The 14,649-nt window shown below is 55.5% G+C and overlaps 2 protein-coding genes across 6 annotated transcripts in view; both read left to right on the top strand.

Annotated features, from left to right (window-relative positions):
• Positions 1 to 14,649, top strand: part of EPB41 (erythrocyte membrane protein band 4.1) — a 777,038-nt gene that overhangs the window by 210,238 nt on the left and 552,151 nt on the right. The window lies entirely within an intron of this gene.
• PTPRU (protein tyrosine phosphatase receptor type U) overlaps positions 1 to 14,649 on the top strand; it is a 58,958-nt gene that overhangs the window by 9,373 nt on the left and 34,936 nt on the right. For all 4 annotated transcript variants that reach the window (XM_050326120.1, XM_050326119.1, XM_050326118.1 and 1 more), the window contains exons 2-7: positions 5,980 to 6,108; positions 11,456 to 11,727; positions 11,805 to 11,886; positions 12,731 to 12,846; positions 12,943 to 13,117; positions 14,071 to 14,364. In XM_050326120.1, the coding sequence (XP_050182077.1) occupies positions 5,980 to 6,108; positions 11,456 to 11,727; positions 11,805 to 11,886; positions 12,731 to 12,846; positions 12,943 to 13,117; positions 14,071 to 14,364 (1,068 nt within the window). The remainder of the gene's footprint in view (positions 1 to 5,979; positions 6,109 to 11,455; positions 11,728 to 11,804; positions 11,887 to 12,730; positions 12,847 to 12,942; positions 13,118 to 14,070; positions 14,365 to 14,649) is intronic.

Genomic DNA, 14,649 nt, shown 5'->3' with positions numbered 1-14,649 from the left:
GGTGCTGGTCCTTCCTATGGAGCTGGATGGATCCAGGTGGGTTTTCTCTCCAAGCTGGATTCCTCAGTGCCAAAGGATTCCCAGAGCCTCGTAGCATCATCCCCCTGGGAAGGGCAGGAACAGCCCTTGAATGGAGTGATGAATTCACACATCCAGCTGTGGGGGTTAAAACCTCCTGGCTTGTGCCCCTCAGCATCGCTCCAGAACAGCCAGGGAGGTGCATTCCAGGGGGGCATTCCTGGTGGAATCTGCCTTGGGATGATGCAGCACCCTGGTCCCAGCAGTGTTGATCTCTTTGGGTGTGGGTAATGGAAGAGGAGCTGCTTTTGGCAGCTGGATGTGCCCCAAGGAAGGGCTCTGGCAAGATTAGTTCCCTCCCCTTTGCTTTTTAGATGCATCTGCACCATAAAGTGACCGTGTGTGGCACACCTGGTCCTTGCCCAAGCACTCAAGCCATCCCTGTGGCATTCCAAACCCTTGGAGTTCTATTTTCCCAGTTGTATTTGCTTCTGGATTTCCCAAATCTCCCCCATCCCCGGGGTCCTTTGGAGGCTGCTGGGGCTGGGAGGTTTGACACCTCCACGGGGACCTGCAGGTAAAAACCATCAGGACCCTTTAGCAGCCAGAAAAAAAGTAAAGAAAGGGGAGAAAAAGGAGATTTGTGTCTTCTGTAGTTGCTGGCAGATGGATATTGTTCTCCTAGTCCTGAGCTTTCCAAACACTGAGGTTATCAGGCATAAGTGACTTATTATGCAAATCCTTCTGTCTTAATATCTGGCTGCTCTCTCCCTGGAATTGCATTGGCCAAACCCCACGCGTTCCTGGAGCTGCTAATGTTTACACATTAGCTCCTTTGGCTAATAGACAAGGCTTCAAGTTGCAAATTGATGTTTCTTACAGCTGAGCAAATTATTTTTCTATTAAATACAATATTTAAAATGATCTGGAGCACCAAAACAAACTACTGGTGAGAATTTTAATGGTGCTGCTTTCCATGTTGTTCTAATCAGTCAGTTAATTGGTGGTTTGTTTGTTTTTTTTTTTTTTAACGTTTCTGTTTGGCAGAATTGGGGAACAAGGAGCAGAGGGAGGGGGTTTATTGTCATTTTGGGGGGTGTAATGCACAAAACCACTTTCAGGCCCCTGTGAGTGTGCAAAGTGCAGCTAAGGAGGGATTCAGCTCCTCTTTGCCTGGACTAGAAGAGGTTTTCCCACTGCTGAGACAGAAATCCTGGGAGGTTTGGCCTTGGTCATGGAGCTGGTGGGGTCCCTGCGTGGCTCTCACTGGGAATGTTGTGGCACAGGACCCGCTCCCAGCCTGGGTGTTCTCTCCAAGCTGGATTCCTCAGTGCCAAAGGATTCCCAGACTCTGTAACATCATCCCCCTGGGAAGTCTGATTGCCTTCCCCCCAGATGTAATGGGGTTTGTGCTCCCTCAGCCTGTGGAATCACAATCTGATTGTGGGTGGATTGCAGGACGTGTTCCCTGCCCCCCCTGTGTCTTCCAGCGCCTGGGAAAAGCAGCTCCCAGGCATTTCCTTCCTGGGGGCACGTTCCTGTGGGAGTGTGCCAAGGAAATCACCTTTAAATAGCAGCTGGGAAGTGAGAGGTGGGAGGCTGGCTCTGCTCCGCAGGGGTGCTGGGGAAGGGATGGCACCTCGCCGGGATCCGCGGCAGCTGAGGTGCCGTATCCCAGAAAACCCCGGCTCCCCGGGCTTCCTGCCATCCCTAGGGAATGGTGCCAAGGCTGATGGTGTTGTGGCACTTTAAATCACCCCTGTGCCTCAGTTCCCCCCATTTGCAGCAGCGCTTGAGCCATTTTTCCTGCGTGAGGACCTTCGTCCTTTGGCGCAGGAAAAGCATCTTCCTCGCGTGCATTTAAGAGGAGAGGTCTCGGGTGGGATGTTCTGGGGCTGGGTGCCTCCAGCTCCATCCCTGGAAGCAGGGAAAGCTCTGGATTTCAGGTGACAGAGGAGCTCTGCTCACCCCCTGTGCCACGTCGGTGTGGTTGGATGATGGTGATGGTGGTCACAGCATTTGAGTGTTTGCGTGGAACCACTTGGCTGGTGGGGAGATGTGTGGTGTGTCCTGTGGATTCCCTAATCCCACTGATTTCCTGCTGGTAATTACCTGGGATGGAGGGGCAGGAGCTGCTGGAAAATACCAGGGATAAAAAATTTACCTTGTCTCTGGAAGGCCACTGATGTTGGCTCTCCTGGCTGGTGCCTGTGCCATGGGGTGGAGTCTTCTGGAATCTTGTGCCCCAAGATTCTGCACCCCAGAGATGACCGTGGGGCTAATCCAGTCCTGGCTAATCCAAGGTGGGAGCAAAATGGGCTTTTTCCCCATCAGGAAGTTTTGGGCACACAGCCCTATTTCACAGCTCTGGGGATGCTGCACTTGTTAAAATCTGAGTATAAACCCATTTTTTATAAAGCCTGTGCCCTTTCTGGTGTGTCATTGGTGTCCCATCCCCAGCAGACGATGCCCTGAGGGGTCTGGGTGGTGTTGTTGCCCTCCTTGGGTGCGATCCCATCGCGGATGGTGCCGGGCTGCCCTTTGGCCCAGGAGCCTTTTCAAGGCTGCTCCGTGGAAGAAAAGAGAAGCCCGTGGAGCAAGTCCCACGGTGCAGGAGGTTAAACAGAAAAGGTTTAAGTGTGTAATTAACTTTGAAGCGAGAGGAGCGGAGCCTCGGCGGATGAAAGAGCTCGGGGTGGGCTGTGGGCAGGCGGCCACGTTCCTCGGTGGCCACGGAGAATTAATTAGATGCTGTCCTTTGTACTTGGCTCTTTGGTCTTTCTTTTCCTCCCTCTCCTTTGTGAATCCCTGTGCTTTGCTCCCCAGCTTTCCTCCTCTCCATCCCTGTGGAGGGGGATGCTGGGGTGGCAGCGGTTCCCAAGGGGTGCTGAGTGGCAGCAGGGCCCTTCTCCCTGGTGAATGCACCTCTTTTTCTTTTTTTTCTAAGAAAATTTAGTCCATCTGGCGTTTAACCCTCATGTTCTGCTCCCCTCTGTCCACTGCACTGGTACCCAGGGGGATGCTGAGCAGCACTGGTATCCATCTCCATGGCAAATCCCTCAAACCACCTATTTTCTTACTTTCCTTTTTAAAAACGTTGGTCTGTCTGGTGTTTAACCCCAACGCTGGCTCTCAGCCCTCTTCTCCCCACTGCCTGGACACACCACAGGGGTTTTGTTTAGGGTGTTTAACGGGGTACATCTCATCCTTGCCATGGCATGCCTGTCATGCTTGGGGCAGGCTCTGGATTTGGGGTGATTTTGGGGTGTTGAGGCTTTGTCTTGGACACACCCCACACCCCCAGGAGCAGACCAGCAGCTCCCTGCAGTATTTTTAGCTGCTCTTGGTGTTCAGATCACACCTCCCGCGCTCGCTGCCTTCACCTCCCCGCCCCGAGCTGCTGTCACCCTGGGCTCGAGCCAGCACAGGGAACTGGGGGCTCCTTCTTTCCTCCTGGTGATTTTTAGGGCACATCCATACCCTGAGCAGTCTCCTCCTGCTCTCACAGCCCCCTGCCCTCAGGATGGATAAAACCCTTCCGTTTCTGCAGCCGGGTGTTTCAGGTTGTGGTTTCTCTGCCCTCCTTGCAAACATTTTGATGAAACCTTCATTCTTCGCACTCTGCTCTGGGTTTCTCCCCTTTGCCTTCACCCCCAGCCACCCTCAGAGCTGGGCTGTTGGCATTTAATTGCTCAGGTGTTAATTTTCGTGCCCTCAATCTTGCTGATGGGGAAGGAGAACCCGCTTCTCCCCAGCCCTGCCCTTGGATGGGGAGAGAGGCAGTGCCAGGAGCATCCCACAGCTCGTGGAAACCAAGGCTCTGCCAAACCCTTTGGATTTTTTCCCCGTGTATACAAATCACAGACAAATTAGTCGGGGAGATGGAGTGGCCAGTGGAGCTGCCCTGGTTTTTGTGCCGTGGATGGGAGGGAAGGCTCGTGCTGGGAAAAGCCAGAGCAATAAACCTGTCCGGGGAAGGGAGACGGATGGGCTCGGCCAGCTGTGCCTTTTGCCAGCAAAATATCTACTCTGTAATTGCATTTTAAACTTCTGGAGTCTCGTGGGTGGCCCAGGGTCCTGCTGGAGGGGGGTGGGGGTGATGGAGCAGTGGGGAAACTGAGGCACGGGATGGGTTGGTGGCAGCGGGATTTGGGGGTGGAGATGTACCTTCCTCCTCCTCCTCCTCCTGGGCTGTGTCTCCCTTGATGTTTTCAGCAGCTGAGAAGAGTTTGTTGGGGGGGTAAAGGAACCACTTTTCCCTGTGGCTCTGCCAGCTTGGAGTGCTGTTTGTCTCCTCTCTGATTTTTCAGACCGAAAAAACCCACAAAAAAACAAGAACAAATTTCTGCCTCCAAGAATATCCCTCTCCAGCAAATCTTGGAAAGAAACACTCGGGCTTTTTTTTTTTTTTTTTTTTTTCCCCTCTTTTAAATCACTTGGCACTTAGTTCTCCGACACTGTTTTATTTTGAAATTTATTTTATTTCCTTCCCTTCCTGGGGAAGTTTGACAGATTTGTGCTTTTTCCCTCCCGCTGGGGAAGCGCAGCCAAGTTTCAGGCTCTCAAATCCGACGCGTCTCGTGGCGAGAGCTGAGGACCAGGGGGCTGCGGTGCGGGGGCAAATCCACGCGTGGGCTGGGCAGACGCTCCATTTCGGGAAGGGTTGGAAGAAAGCTGCGATGTCTCGGTGCCTCCAGGCGTATGAATAGGAGAGAATTCGCTTTCGGTTTCTTTTAAAGAGAAGTTTCTTCTGGTTCTGAGAGGAGGGCGGGGGGGAAAAGAAGTTGGTGACAGAGCTGGAGCGTGCCCTCGTGCTTTATTAGCGCAAAGAGGAGGAAGAGCTCCAAATATATGTAAAAGAGTTGGGACTTGTCATTTTGTTGGCATTTTACGGGCTTTTTTCCCCCTGGTGTTTGGACTTGTCTTTGCCTAAGTGATGCATCCAAGCATCCCCGAGCGCAGGGAGGCACAACCCGTGTCGGCAGCAGCGAGGCCATTAACTGGCAAATCCCCGGGTGGTGGGGAATTACTGATGTAATTTGGGATAAAATGCGGGAAAAAAACCCAGCAGAAATAATCCCTTGGCCCGGCTCTGCTTTCCTGCCCTCCCATTAGGGGATATTTGCCCTTTGTTCATTCCGCTTGCTCAGGGCTTTCTGAACGCGCCTGCTCTGGTCAGCTCGGGGGCCCCTCGTCAGCCCAGGACCCCCCCTGACATCCCCAGCCCCCTCTCGTCAGCCCAGGACCCCCTGACATCCCCAGCCCCCCCTCGTCAGCCCAGGAACCCCCCTCTGACATCCCCAGCCCCCCCTGTCAGCCCGGGGGCCCCGTTAATTAGCGCTGGTCCGGTGTAATCGAGGGTTTAATGGGACAATGGGTCAGTGTTAATGAACCAGCCCCCTGCGGCCCCACGGACAAAGCCGGCCCCGGAGCTCCGGGGCTGCAGGGATGGGGGATGATGGGGAAGGCTGGATGGGGGATGATGGGGAAGGCTGGATGGGGGTTGATGGGGAAGGCTGGATGGGGGATGATGGGCAAGGCTGGATGGGGAATGGAGAGCTGGATTCAGGATTATGGGGGTGCCTGGATGCAGGATGGAGGGGCTGGAATGTGGCATGCTGCAGGTGGCTGGCAGGTGGGATGGTGAGGGCAGCTGGTTAAAGGATGGAAAGGCTGGAATGTGGGATGATGAGGGGCATGGATGCAGGAATATGGGAAGGCTGGATGCAGGGTGGGGAGCCTTCTCCATGTCACCTCCTATGGGGACAAGGGACCTTTTAGCTTTACTGCCAGTTCCCCATGCTCAGCCAGGGAGGTGGTGCCTGGGTAAAAAACAACCCCAACCCCCAGCAGATAAATATCTAATAAAAGGTGGGCAGGACACCACCCTGGGGGGGCTTTGGGGGAGGGAACAGCAGCCCTGGGGGGTCTCAGCAGGCGCTGACAGGACTGTCCCCACAGCTGGCTGCACCTTTGAGGAGGACAGTGACCCGAACCAGTGCGAGTACAGCCAGGGCGAGGACGATGACTTCGAGTGGGAGCTGATCCGGAGCTATTTGATGCCTCACCTGACGCCTGACCTGCCTCACGGTGAGTCCTGGTGCCCCCTGTGTCCCTGGGGGCCTCTGTCCCCAACCCCCCTCTCTGTCCTGCACCCCGGGGCTGTGGGGTTTAATTCCTCCTGGTTTAATTCCTGCTTGGAGTTTAAACTGAGGCTTGGCTTGTCCAGGGTTGTGTGGGGGTGATGAGCTGTGCCAGTCCTCAGCACAGCAAGGCAGGATGGGTGTGGCCCTGGGGGAGGGTGACACTTGGGGACAGGGCAGGTGGGACCCTGTTGCTGCTGGGGGAGGAGGGATTGAACAGCCCAGCAGGGACAGGGACATTGTGTGGCTCCAAGCTGGAGCTTGGAGTTGGAGGCAAATGGACTTTTTTTTTTCTTTTTTTTTTAAATCTCATTGCTTTTAAACTATTTTTTGTTATTTTCCGGGTCCATCTCCTCTCTGATGGCCAGGCTGGGGGAGCAGAGCCAGCCAGGCAGCCGTGGGGAGCTCCCTTCTCCCACAAGGATGGTGTGGGCACCCTGCCTGGGTGGCATTTGGGGGCTTTACTTGCTCCCTGCTCCCAAAATCTGTCCCACCATGACCCCTTTGAGTTGTCCCTGAACCCATTTGCTCTGTGAGATGCACTGGGCTTGGGATGCTCCTTGTTTTTGGCACTGCTGGCTCCTGCCTGGTCCTGAGGCTCCCTCTCCTGCCCAGCCTGGGGGGCTGGTCCTGTGCTGAGGATGGGCAGAAAGAGCAGAGCTGGTTTGGGGCTCGTGGGGAAAAAAATAACCTTTTATTTATTTATTAAAATATTACCTGCTTTACAGAAAACTCTTTTCTGCTCCATCAGTCTGCCTCCAGCTGTTTATCTTGTGCCTTGCTCATGCCAGGGCTTAATTTGGCTTTTTCCCCTCCGATAACTCTCCTCTTCCTTTTACCTTTTCCCTTTTCCCATCACTTTTTCCTTCCATCCCACTGTCCCCACTGGCATGTCCTGGGTGCTGGGTGAGGGCAAAGGACCCTCAGCCTGCCCTGTGGGACTGCTTTGATGATTTTCCAAATAATTGCTTTAAAATGCTCTGTCCTAATTGGTGTGTGTCCAGGAGGGGGGCAGAGAGGGGGGGAGGCAGAGCTGGGGGTTGAGGTGGCTCGTGATGGAGAGTCTGAAACGTGTAATTAGTTGAGTTTTCTGCTCGATTTTCAGCTGTCATTTAAATCTGCAGTGAACTCTTTAAAGCCTGGGGGCTTGCAGGGGGCTTGAGAGTGGAAGGGGGCTGCTCTCCCTGCTTGAGGAAAAAACTGAGGGTCAGCAAGGGATGGGGGATTAAAGGAATGCAGAGAATTTAGGAAATGAACTGCAGGGTTGATGGGGGGAAGCTGATGTGACTGTCCCAGGTTGGCTGGTGTGAACGTGGAGCATCCCAGAGCCCTGGGAAGAGCACCCAAACCTCCTGGTGAGGGACAGTGACACCCAAAGGGCTGTTCATCCCCCAATACCAGCCAGATTTCTGCTGTCCCGTGGTCCTGGGGCACCCAGTGGGTGCAGGGGCCCTGTTTTTGTGTGGTTTTCCCCCGTTTTGTGCACGAGGCTCCAGCAGCCCGATGGTCCTGCAGTGGCTGAGGGGGATCTCACAGCACTTGGGGCCTCTCCAGGGAGCACTTTCCAAAGGAGTCTCGTGGTCTTGGATTAAAATGAGTTTTTATTGGAGATCAGCCAGTCTCAAGGAGCAGAGGATTTATTGGAGCAGGTGCTGGCTGCTGGCCACCTGCCTCTACCTTTCCAGCCTGCTTTCCTTTGCCTTTCTTGTTTGGTTTGGGGTGTTTTTTTCCCCTCCTCCTCTCGACTTGTCTCTCTTTCACCTAAAGATGATGGATGGGTCTCTCCCACCTTGCAGTGGTGATTTGTTTTGGGTTTTTTTATGTCTTTACTGGTTTTTATTTTAAAAGGAGCAATGGGGAGCCAGGGAGGGCAGAGGTGAGGCTGCAATCCCAGAATGGGTTGGGTTGGAAAGGACCTTTAAAGTCCATCTTGTTCCACCTCCTGCCATGGGCAGGGACACCTTCCACCAGCCCAAGCTGCTCCAAGCCCTGTCCAGCCTGGTCTTGGACGCTTCCAGGGATCCAGGGGGAGCCACAGCTTCTCTGGGCAACCTGTGCCAGGGCCTGCCCACCCTCACAGCCAACAATTCCTTCCCAATATCCCATCTCTCCCTGCCCTCTGGCAGTGGGAAGCCATTCCCTGTGTGCTGTCCCTCCATCCCTTGTCCCAAGTCCCTCTCCAGCTCTCCTGGAGCCCCTTCAGGTGCTGGAACAGCTAAAATAACATATTTATAGGTGGGTTTTTTCCCTCAACTGGCGCTTTTTCCTAGATTTTCCTCTGCATCCATCCATCCAAACCTTGCAAAACGAAGCCTGATTTTTTTTTGGCTCCCAGGGGAATTGTCCAAGGCAGTGAGAGATCAGCCCTTGGTGCTGGGGTTTCCCTGGGAGATGCTCAGTGCAGAAGTAGGGATTGAATCCCTGATTCCTGTGCCTGCCCTGACGTGGAGAAGGATCTGACACACGTGGAGGCACTGACAGCTTCATTTTCCAACGGGATTTCCTGGAGACAGATGCTGAAGTGCTCAGACCTGGTCCCTTGGCACCTCTTGTCTGCCAGAGCCGCCCTCTCCCTGTCATCCTGCCTGCTTTCCACTGCCTTCCAAGAGCTCTTGGATATTTTATTTATTTATTTATTTTTAATTTATTTTTATCTCTCCGTGGTTTTGTAGGAGGAAAAACTCATTGAGACGGGGAGTGGGTTCTTCTCTCCTCTTCTTGCAGGGCTGTTTGGGCTTTTCCTGGTAGGATCAGTTGCAGGCAGGACTCTACCCTCTCTGTAGGCAGGGACACCTTCCACTAGCCCAGGTTGCTCCAACCTGTCCTTGGGACATTCCAGGGATCCAGGGGCAGCCACAGCTTCTCTGCCCAACCTGTGCCAGGGCCTGCCCACCCTCCCAGGGAACAATTCCTTCCCAACATCCCATCTAACCCTGCCCTCTGGCTGTTTCAAGTACCTCTGCTTCTCCCGTGTTTAAAAAAAACAAACCCAACCCACGCCCTGGGCTCGAAGCAAAGTCCAGGTATTTACAGCAGAGGAGGATATAATTAGCACAAGAGCGAGCGGTTGGAACCTGCTTTTTTCAACACCGGGGAGAAAATTAAACAGGGGAAAATTGTGTGTGTGTGTGTGTGGGAAGCCCTGTCTGATGAGGGAGGAGGCTCAGGTGGATCCCTGCTCCCAGATGGCCTTTAATGGGCATTCTGTGTCTTTGAAAATAACTCCTGGGTGGTTTAATTTTAGCCTCGGCCTCTTTATTTTGGTCCTGTGGCTCTTTGTTTGTGAAGGGGGGGCGGGAGGAAGGGCCTGTGTTTGTTAACGAGGGCCCCTTCGTTAATGAGGTGGCCTTTGGGACATGTCCCCTGGCACAGGGAGGGGGTCAGCAGTCACCCCCCCACGTGCCATGGCCTGGACCGAATGGAGGCTGATCTCGTTAGAGCAGAAATAATTTTGCTGGGGGGAAAGGAGAGGAGAAAAAAAGGGATTTCTGGACACGGTGCCTTCCCCTCTGTCGGTGAAATGAGCTGTGCTGGGCTCCGAGGACGTGAATTGTCATCGTTTTAGTTCACCCTGAGTGGCCACCCCAAGGGGCCAGGTGGCCACGTGGGTCAGGGACACGGGGAAAATTGGCTTTTGGGTGGTTTCTTTCCCCTTGGCCCAGCTCCCATCCCTGAAGGATGCACTGGGAGATGTGTGTGGTACCTGGCACGGTGTCACCCCAGCTGAGCCTGTCACCCCCTGGGTGTTTTGGGGTCCCCCCAGGTGCAGGTCCCAAATGCTGTGGGGATGGATGGGTGCCCCCTGCAATCCCAAATGCTGTGGGGGATGGATGGGTACCCCCTACAATTCCCCTTTGCCTTCATTAGGCTTTTCTTGGAGCTCCTCGGTGGGAGCCAATGGGAGGAAGTGCCTGGATTTGGAATTAGCCAGTGGTGAGAGCCATTAATAATGGAGCACAGACTGTCAGGAAAACAATGGTGGGCTTGGATAAACGGCCCAGCTTTGTTACTTACAGCTCCTGCTGTTACTAAAATGGAGATTAATGATCCCTCGCTTTTGGAGAGGGGGAGGATTTGGTGGGGCAGTTTCTCATCTTCCCTGTGTCCCACCCACCCTGTATCCCACCCCCATGGCCATGCCACGGACAGCTGGGACTGCTGCATCCCCCTCTCTGCCTCCAGACTGCCTGATGGGAGCGTGCAGGGCAGGGAATGACACCTCCTTGGGATCCCCGTTGGGATTTTCAACCTGCCTGCCCCAATAATTAAGGCTTCAGGGTTGCACTGGGGCTCCTGGCTTTGCTGCTAGGGATTTGGGGGGGATGGGAGGTGGGATACCAGCGGCTGCCAGTGGTGGGGCAGGTGTGGGAATGACATTCCTGGCATCCCGGAGAGCAGTGATGGCTGCACTCGTTAAGCAAAGGAGGTTTTTCCCCCTGCTGAGCACAGTTTAAACTCGGCAACAACTGCGTGGTAAATGATGGGAGGAGCTGGGAATGGGACTGACACAGCTGGGGCCTGGCTGGGGAGGGGGATTGAGGCAGCTGAAGCTGTGAGAATTAAAGGGGAGCAGGTAGAGGGTCTCTGGTGCCATCAAAGCCATTCCTGAACCCGTTGCCATGGGAAGAAGGGGCAGGTTATCCTGGAGGCAGCTGGTCCAATCCTTTCCTCCTTGTCCAGCAGCCAGGTCCCATCTCAGTGTCCTGCTGCTGCCCACAGAGGGATCCAACACTGACTCCATCCTGTCCTGCACATCCCCAGGGCATGGACCAGTGTCCTGGGGAACATGAGCATCTTTGTGATCCCACATCCTCCACCTCCTCCTCCATCCCTGCTGGCAAAGCTCAGGAGATGTGGAACAGGGGGATTAAAATCATAGAACCCCCTGACCTGGACAGGACCCCCAAGGATCACCCAGTCCAACCCCTGGCCCTGCACAGACACCCCAACAATCCCACCATCTCTGGCAGCCTTGGGGCTGTGCCCACTGCCCTGGGGAGCCTGTTCAGTGCCCAACCAGCCTGTGGGGGAAGAACCTTTCCCTGAGATCCACCCTGAGCCTGCCCTGACACAGCTCCAGCCATTCCCTGGGGGCTGTCCCTGCTCCCCCAGAGCAGAGATCGGAGCTGCCCCTCGGGAGGAGCTGCAGCCCCCGCTGAGCTCTGCCCTCAGTCTGCTCTGCTCCAGGCTGAACAACCCAAGTGCCCTCAGCTGCTCCTCACGTGTCTTCCTCTCCAGGCCCTTCACCGTGTCCTACTCACTCCGTGTTCTCCCTCTTCTCCCTCCCTCCACAGGCTCCTACCTGATGGTGAACTCCTCCCAGCACGCCCCAGGCCAGAAAGCTCACCTGCTTTTCCAGGCCCTGAGCGAGAATGACACCCACTGCCTGCAGTTCAGCTACTTCATGTACAGCCGGGACGGGCACAGCCCCGGCACCCTCAGCGCCTACGTGCGGGTCACGGGGGGCCCGGTGGGCAGCGCCGTCTGGAACGCCTCGGGCTCCCACGGCCGCCAGTGGCACCAGGCAGAGCTGGCTGTCAGCTTGTTCTGGCCCAGTGAGTACCAGGTGAGCCCCAGCAGACCCCCCAAAGACACCCCCAGCCCTCCCCAGCCACGGGGTGACCCCTGTGTTTGGTGCTGCAGGTCCTGTTCGAGGCCGTGGTGTCCAGCGAGCGCAGGGGGTACCTGGGCTTGGATGACATTTTGCTCCTGAATTACCCGTGCTGTGAGTGCCAGGGGGGTGGCACCTGAGGCGGGTGGCGGTGGGGAGGTGGGTGTTGGTGTCCTGGGAAGCAGGGCTTGGAGCTGGTGCCCGTTGGGATGGTCCTGGAGAGAGCGGGTGGGCTAACGCCGGGCGCAGCCTGGGTGTCCTGCTGTCACCTGGGCTGGTGGAGCTCCATCCCCTGGGCACCTCTGAGGCTCCTTTTCCCATCTCCATCCCCATCCCTGCCAGCTCCAACGTTTCGTCAGTTTTCATGAAACCTTGGAAAAGCACAGACTGAACATGGGGCCTGAGTGTCCCCGTCAACAGGGGACCCAAAATCCCGGGCTGTCCCAACACACTGGCTCTTGGAGTTCACCACTTACTTCTTCCAGGCTGGGGTAGGAGACCTGCCCCCTCTATCAACCCCTTAGCCTGCATCTGGCAGGGGTGCCAGAGGGTGCATCCCTCAGGAACAAATTCCTGGGGTTGGTGTTTGCTGGGTGCTCGAGTGAAATGCTGCTCCTCGGTTGGTTGTTACTCCTGGAACACCTTCTGCCAAAACACTGATTTTCTCACTAAATTAAAAGAAGGTCTTTCAGGGAAAAGGTCTGTGGCTTTTTCTCTTTACCTGAATTTGAGGTATCAAAGAGCTAAATGCTCTGGAAAAGGTCATGTGGATGAACTCTTGGAGTCGAAATATCTGCAAAACACCCGGTAAAGCTCGAGGCTTCGGGACCGGGTTTTTTGGAGCTCTGCCCCAGCCGCAACATCGTGGGTGGAGTTTTTTTGGGTGTGGTGGGACTTTTTCGAGGATCCCCTCCGAGCCTGGCCGCTTTGTCACCTGTCCCTTGTGTCCCCCTGGCAGCGAAAGCCCCTCATTTCTCCCGCCTGGGCGACGTGGAGGTGAACGCGGGGCAAAACGCCACCTTCCAGTGCGTGGCCGCCGGGAAGGCGTCCGAGGCCGAGCGCTTCCTCATGCAGGTGAGGGGCGGGGTGGTGATGATGGTGGTGGTGGTCCCCGACTCGGGGACACGTTGGGTGTGCCCCCAGTGACGTCTGGTCTGTCCCGTGGCGCAGAGGCAGAGCGGCCAGGTGGTCCCCGCCGCCTCGGTGAAGCACATCAGCCACCGGCGCTTCCTGGCCACCTTCCAGCTGGACGAGGTGTCCAAGGCGGAGCAGGATCTGTACCGCTGTGTCACCCAGTCCAGCCGAGGCTCGGGGGTCTCCAACTTCGCCGAGCTCATCGTGAAAGGTGGGTGATGTGCTGGTGGGGTTTCTGGCTCGTGGATGGGCCGTCTCTGCTCTGCTGTGGGCAGAGGAAGAGGAAGGTGGGAGGCCCTGGGCGGTGGGATCGCAGTTGCTTTTTGCTACACGCAGAATTTGCAGCGTAAAACCAGGAAACTGCCTTTGCTGGTGGCCTGAGATCATTTATTTTTGATTGCAGTAGGTGGGAATTAATTAATTATGGTGAAACTGTGTGGCACCACGCTGGGCTGTGTCTCTTATAAAGATAATTAAGATTTGATCAGGTGAAGCCCTATTGCAGCTGCTAAAGCCTTACTGAGGGCACAGGCTGAAGTCTGAGGACTGGCTGGTGCCCTCCTGGACTTTGAGGTCGATCCCCACGTTCTCTGGGTGGGGAATCTGAGTTTGTCCAATGCTTTTAGCATGAATCATGGAATGGTTTGGGTTGGAAGGGACTTAAAGCTCAGATGGTTCCACCTCCCTGCCGTGGCAGGGACACCTTTCACTAGACCAGGTTGCTCACAGCTCCATCCAGGGCCTTGAACACTTCTAGGGATGGGGCATCCACAGCTTCTCTGGGCAACCTGTACCAGGGCCTCACCAGTCCCAGAGTAAAGAATTTTTTCCTAATAACCCATCTAAACCTACTCTCTGTCAGTGTGAAGCCGTTCTCCCTTCTCCTCTCACTCCAGCCTCTTGTAAAAGGTCCCTCTCCATCTTTTTTGTAGACCCTTCAGGTACCAGAAGGTCACAATTAGGTCACCCCTGAGCCTTCCTTTTTTGCAGACTGAATGTGGTTGGTTGATGTGGGAAGAGATGTTGGGGATGTGTCAGCTGTAACGAGTCATCAATAAAATTGTGGCTGCTGTGGTTGTGCCAGCGTTGCCCTGGCTCTGGAGACGCCCCAGAGCTGCTTCTGGAGGGGAATGCTCCACCTGCCCCTTCTCTGTTCCCTTCCAGAGCCCCCCACACCCATCGCACCCCCCCAGCTGCTCCGGGCCGGCTCCACCTACCTCATCATCCAGCTCAACACCAACTCCATCATCGGCGACGGCCCCATCGTGCGCAAGGAGATCGAGTACCGCATGACCTCGGGGCCCTGGTCGGAGGTGCACGCTGTCAACATGCAGACCTACAAGCTCTGGCACTTGGACCCCGACACAGAGTACGAGATCAGCGTCCTGCTCACCCGGCCGGGCGAGGGGGGCACCGGCAAACCGGGGCCGCCCCTCATCAGCCGCACCAAGTGCGCAGGTGGGTCCCACGGGGCCGAGGTCCCCTGCCACCCCAAGCCCTTCCCACCACCCATGGGTGTTGAAGGATGTTCGCTGCCATTAATCCAAACCACCCACGTGCATGTGTTGACAGAGGAACTTGTCTCCTCGTTAACGGCGACTGCTCCCTTCACCCCAGTTAGAGCTAATTAAACTTCCCTGTCCTGGTACTCCCCTCCTTTCAAGAGTCACAGGCTTGGTGACAACATGAGGGCTCCCATGGCCTCTCTGTCTGGTTATTTGGGGCTGCTCATAGGGTGGGTGC

The sequence above is a fragment of the Myiozetetes cayanensis genome, unplaced genomic scaffold (genome assembly GCF_022539395.1).
Source record: "Myiozetetes cayanensis isolate MyiCay16 unplaced genomic scaffold, myiCay2020 scf31, whole genome shotgun sequence".
NCBI lineage: Eukaryota > Metazoa > Chordata > Aves > Passeriformes > Tyrannidae > Myiozetetes > Myiozetetes cayanensis.
This window is presented reverse-complemented; position numbering and strand designations above follow the sequence as displayed.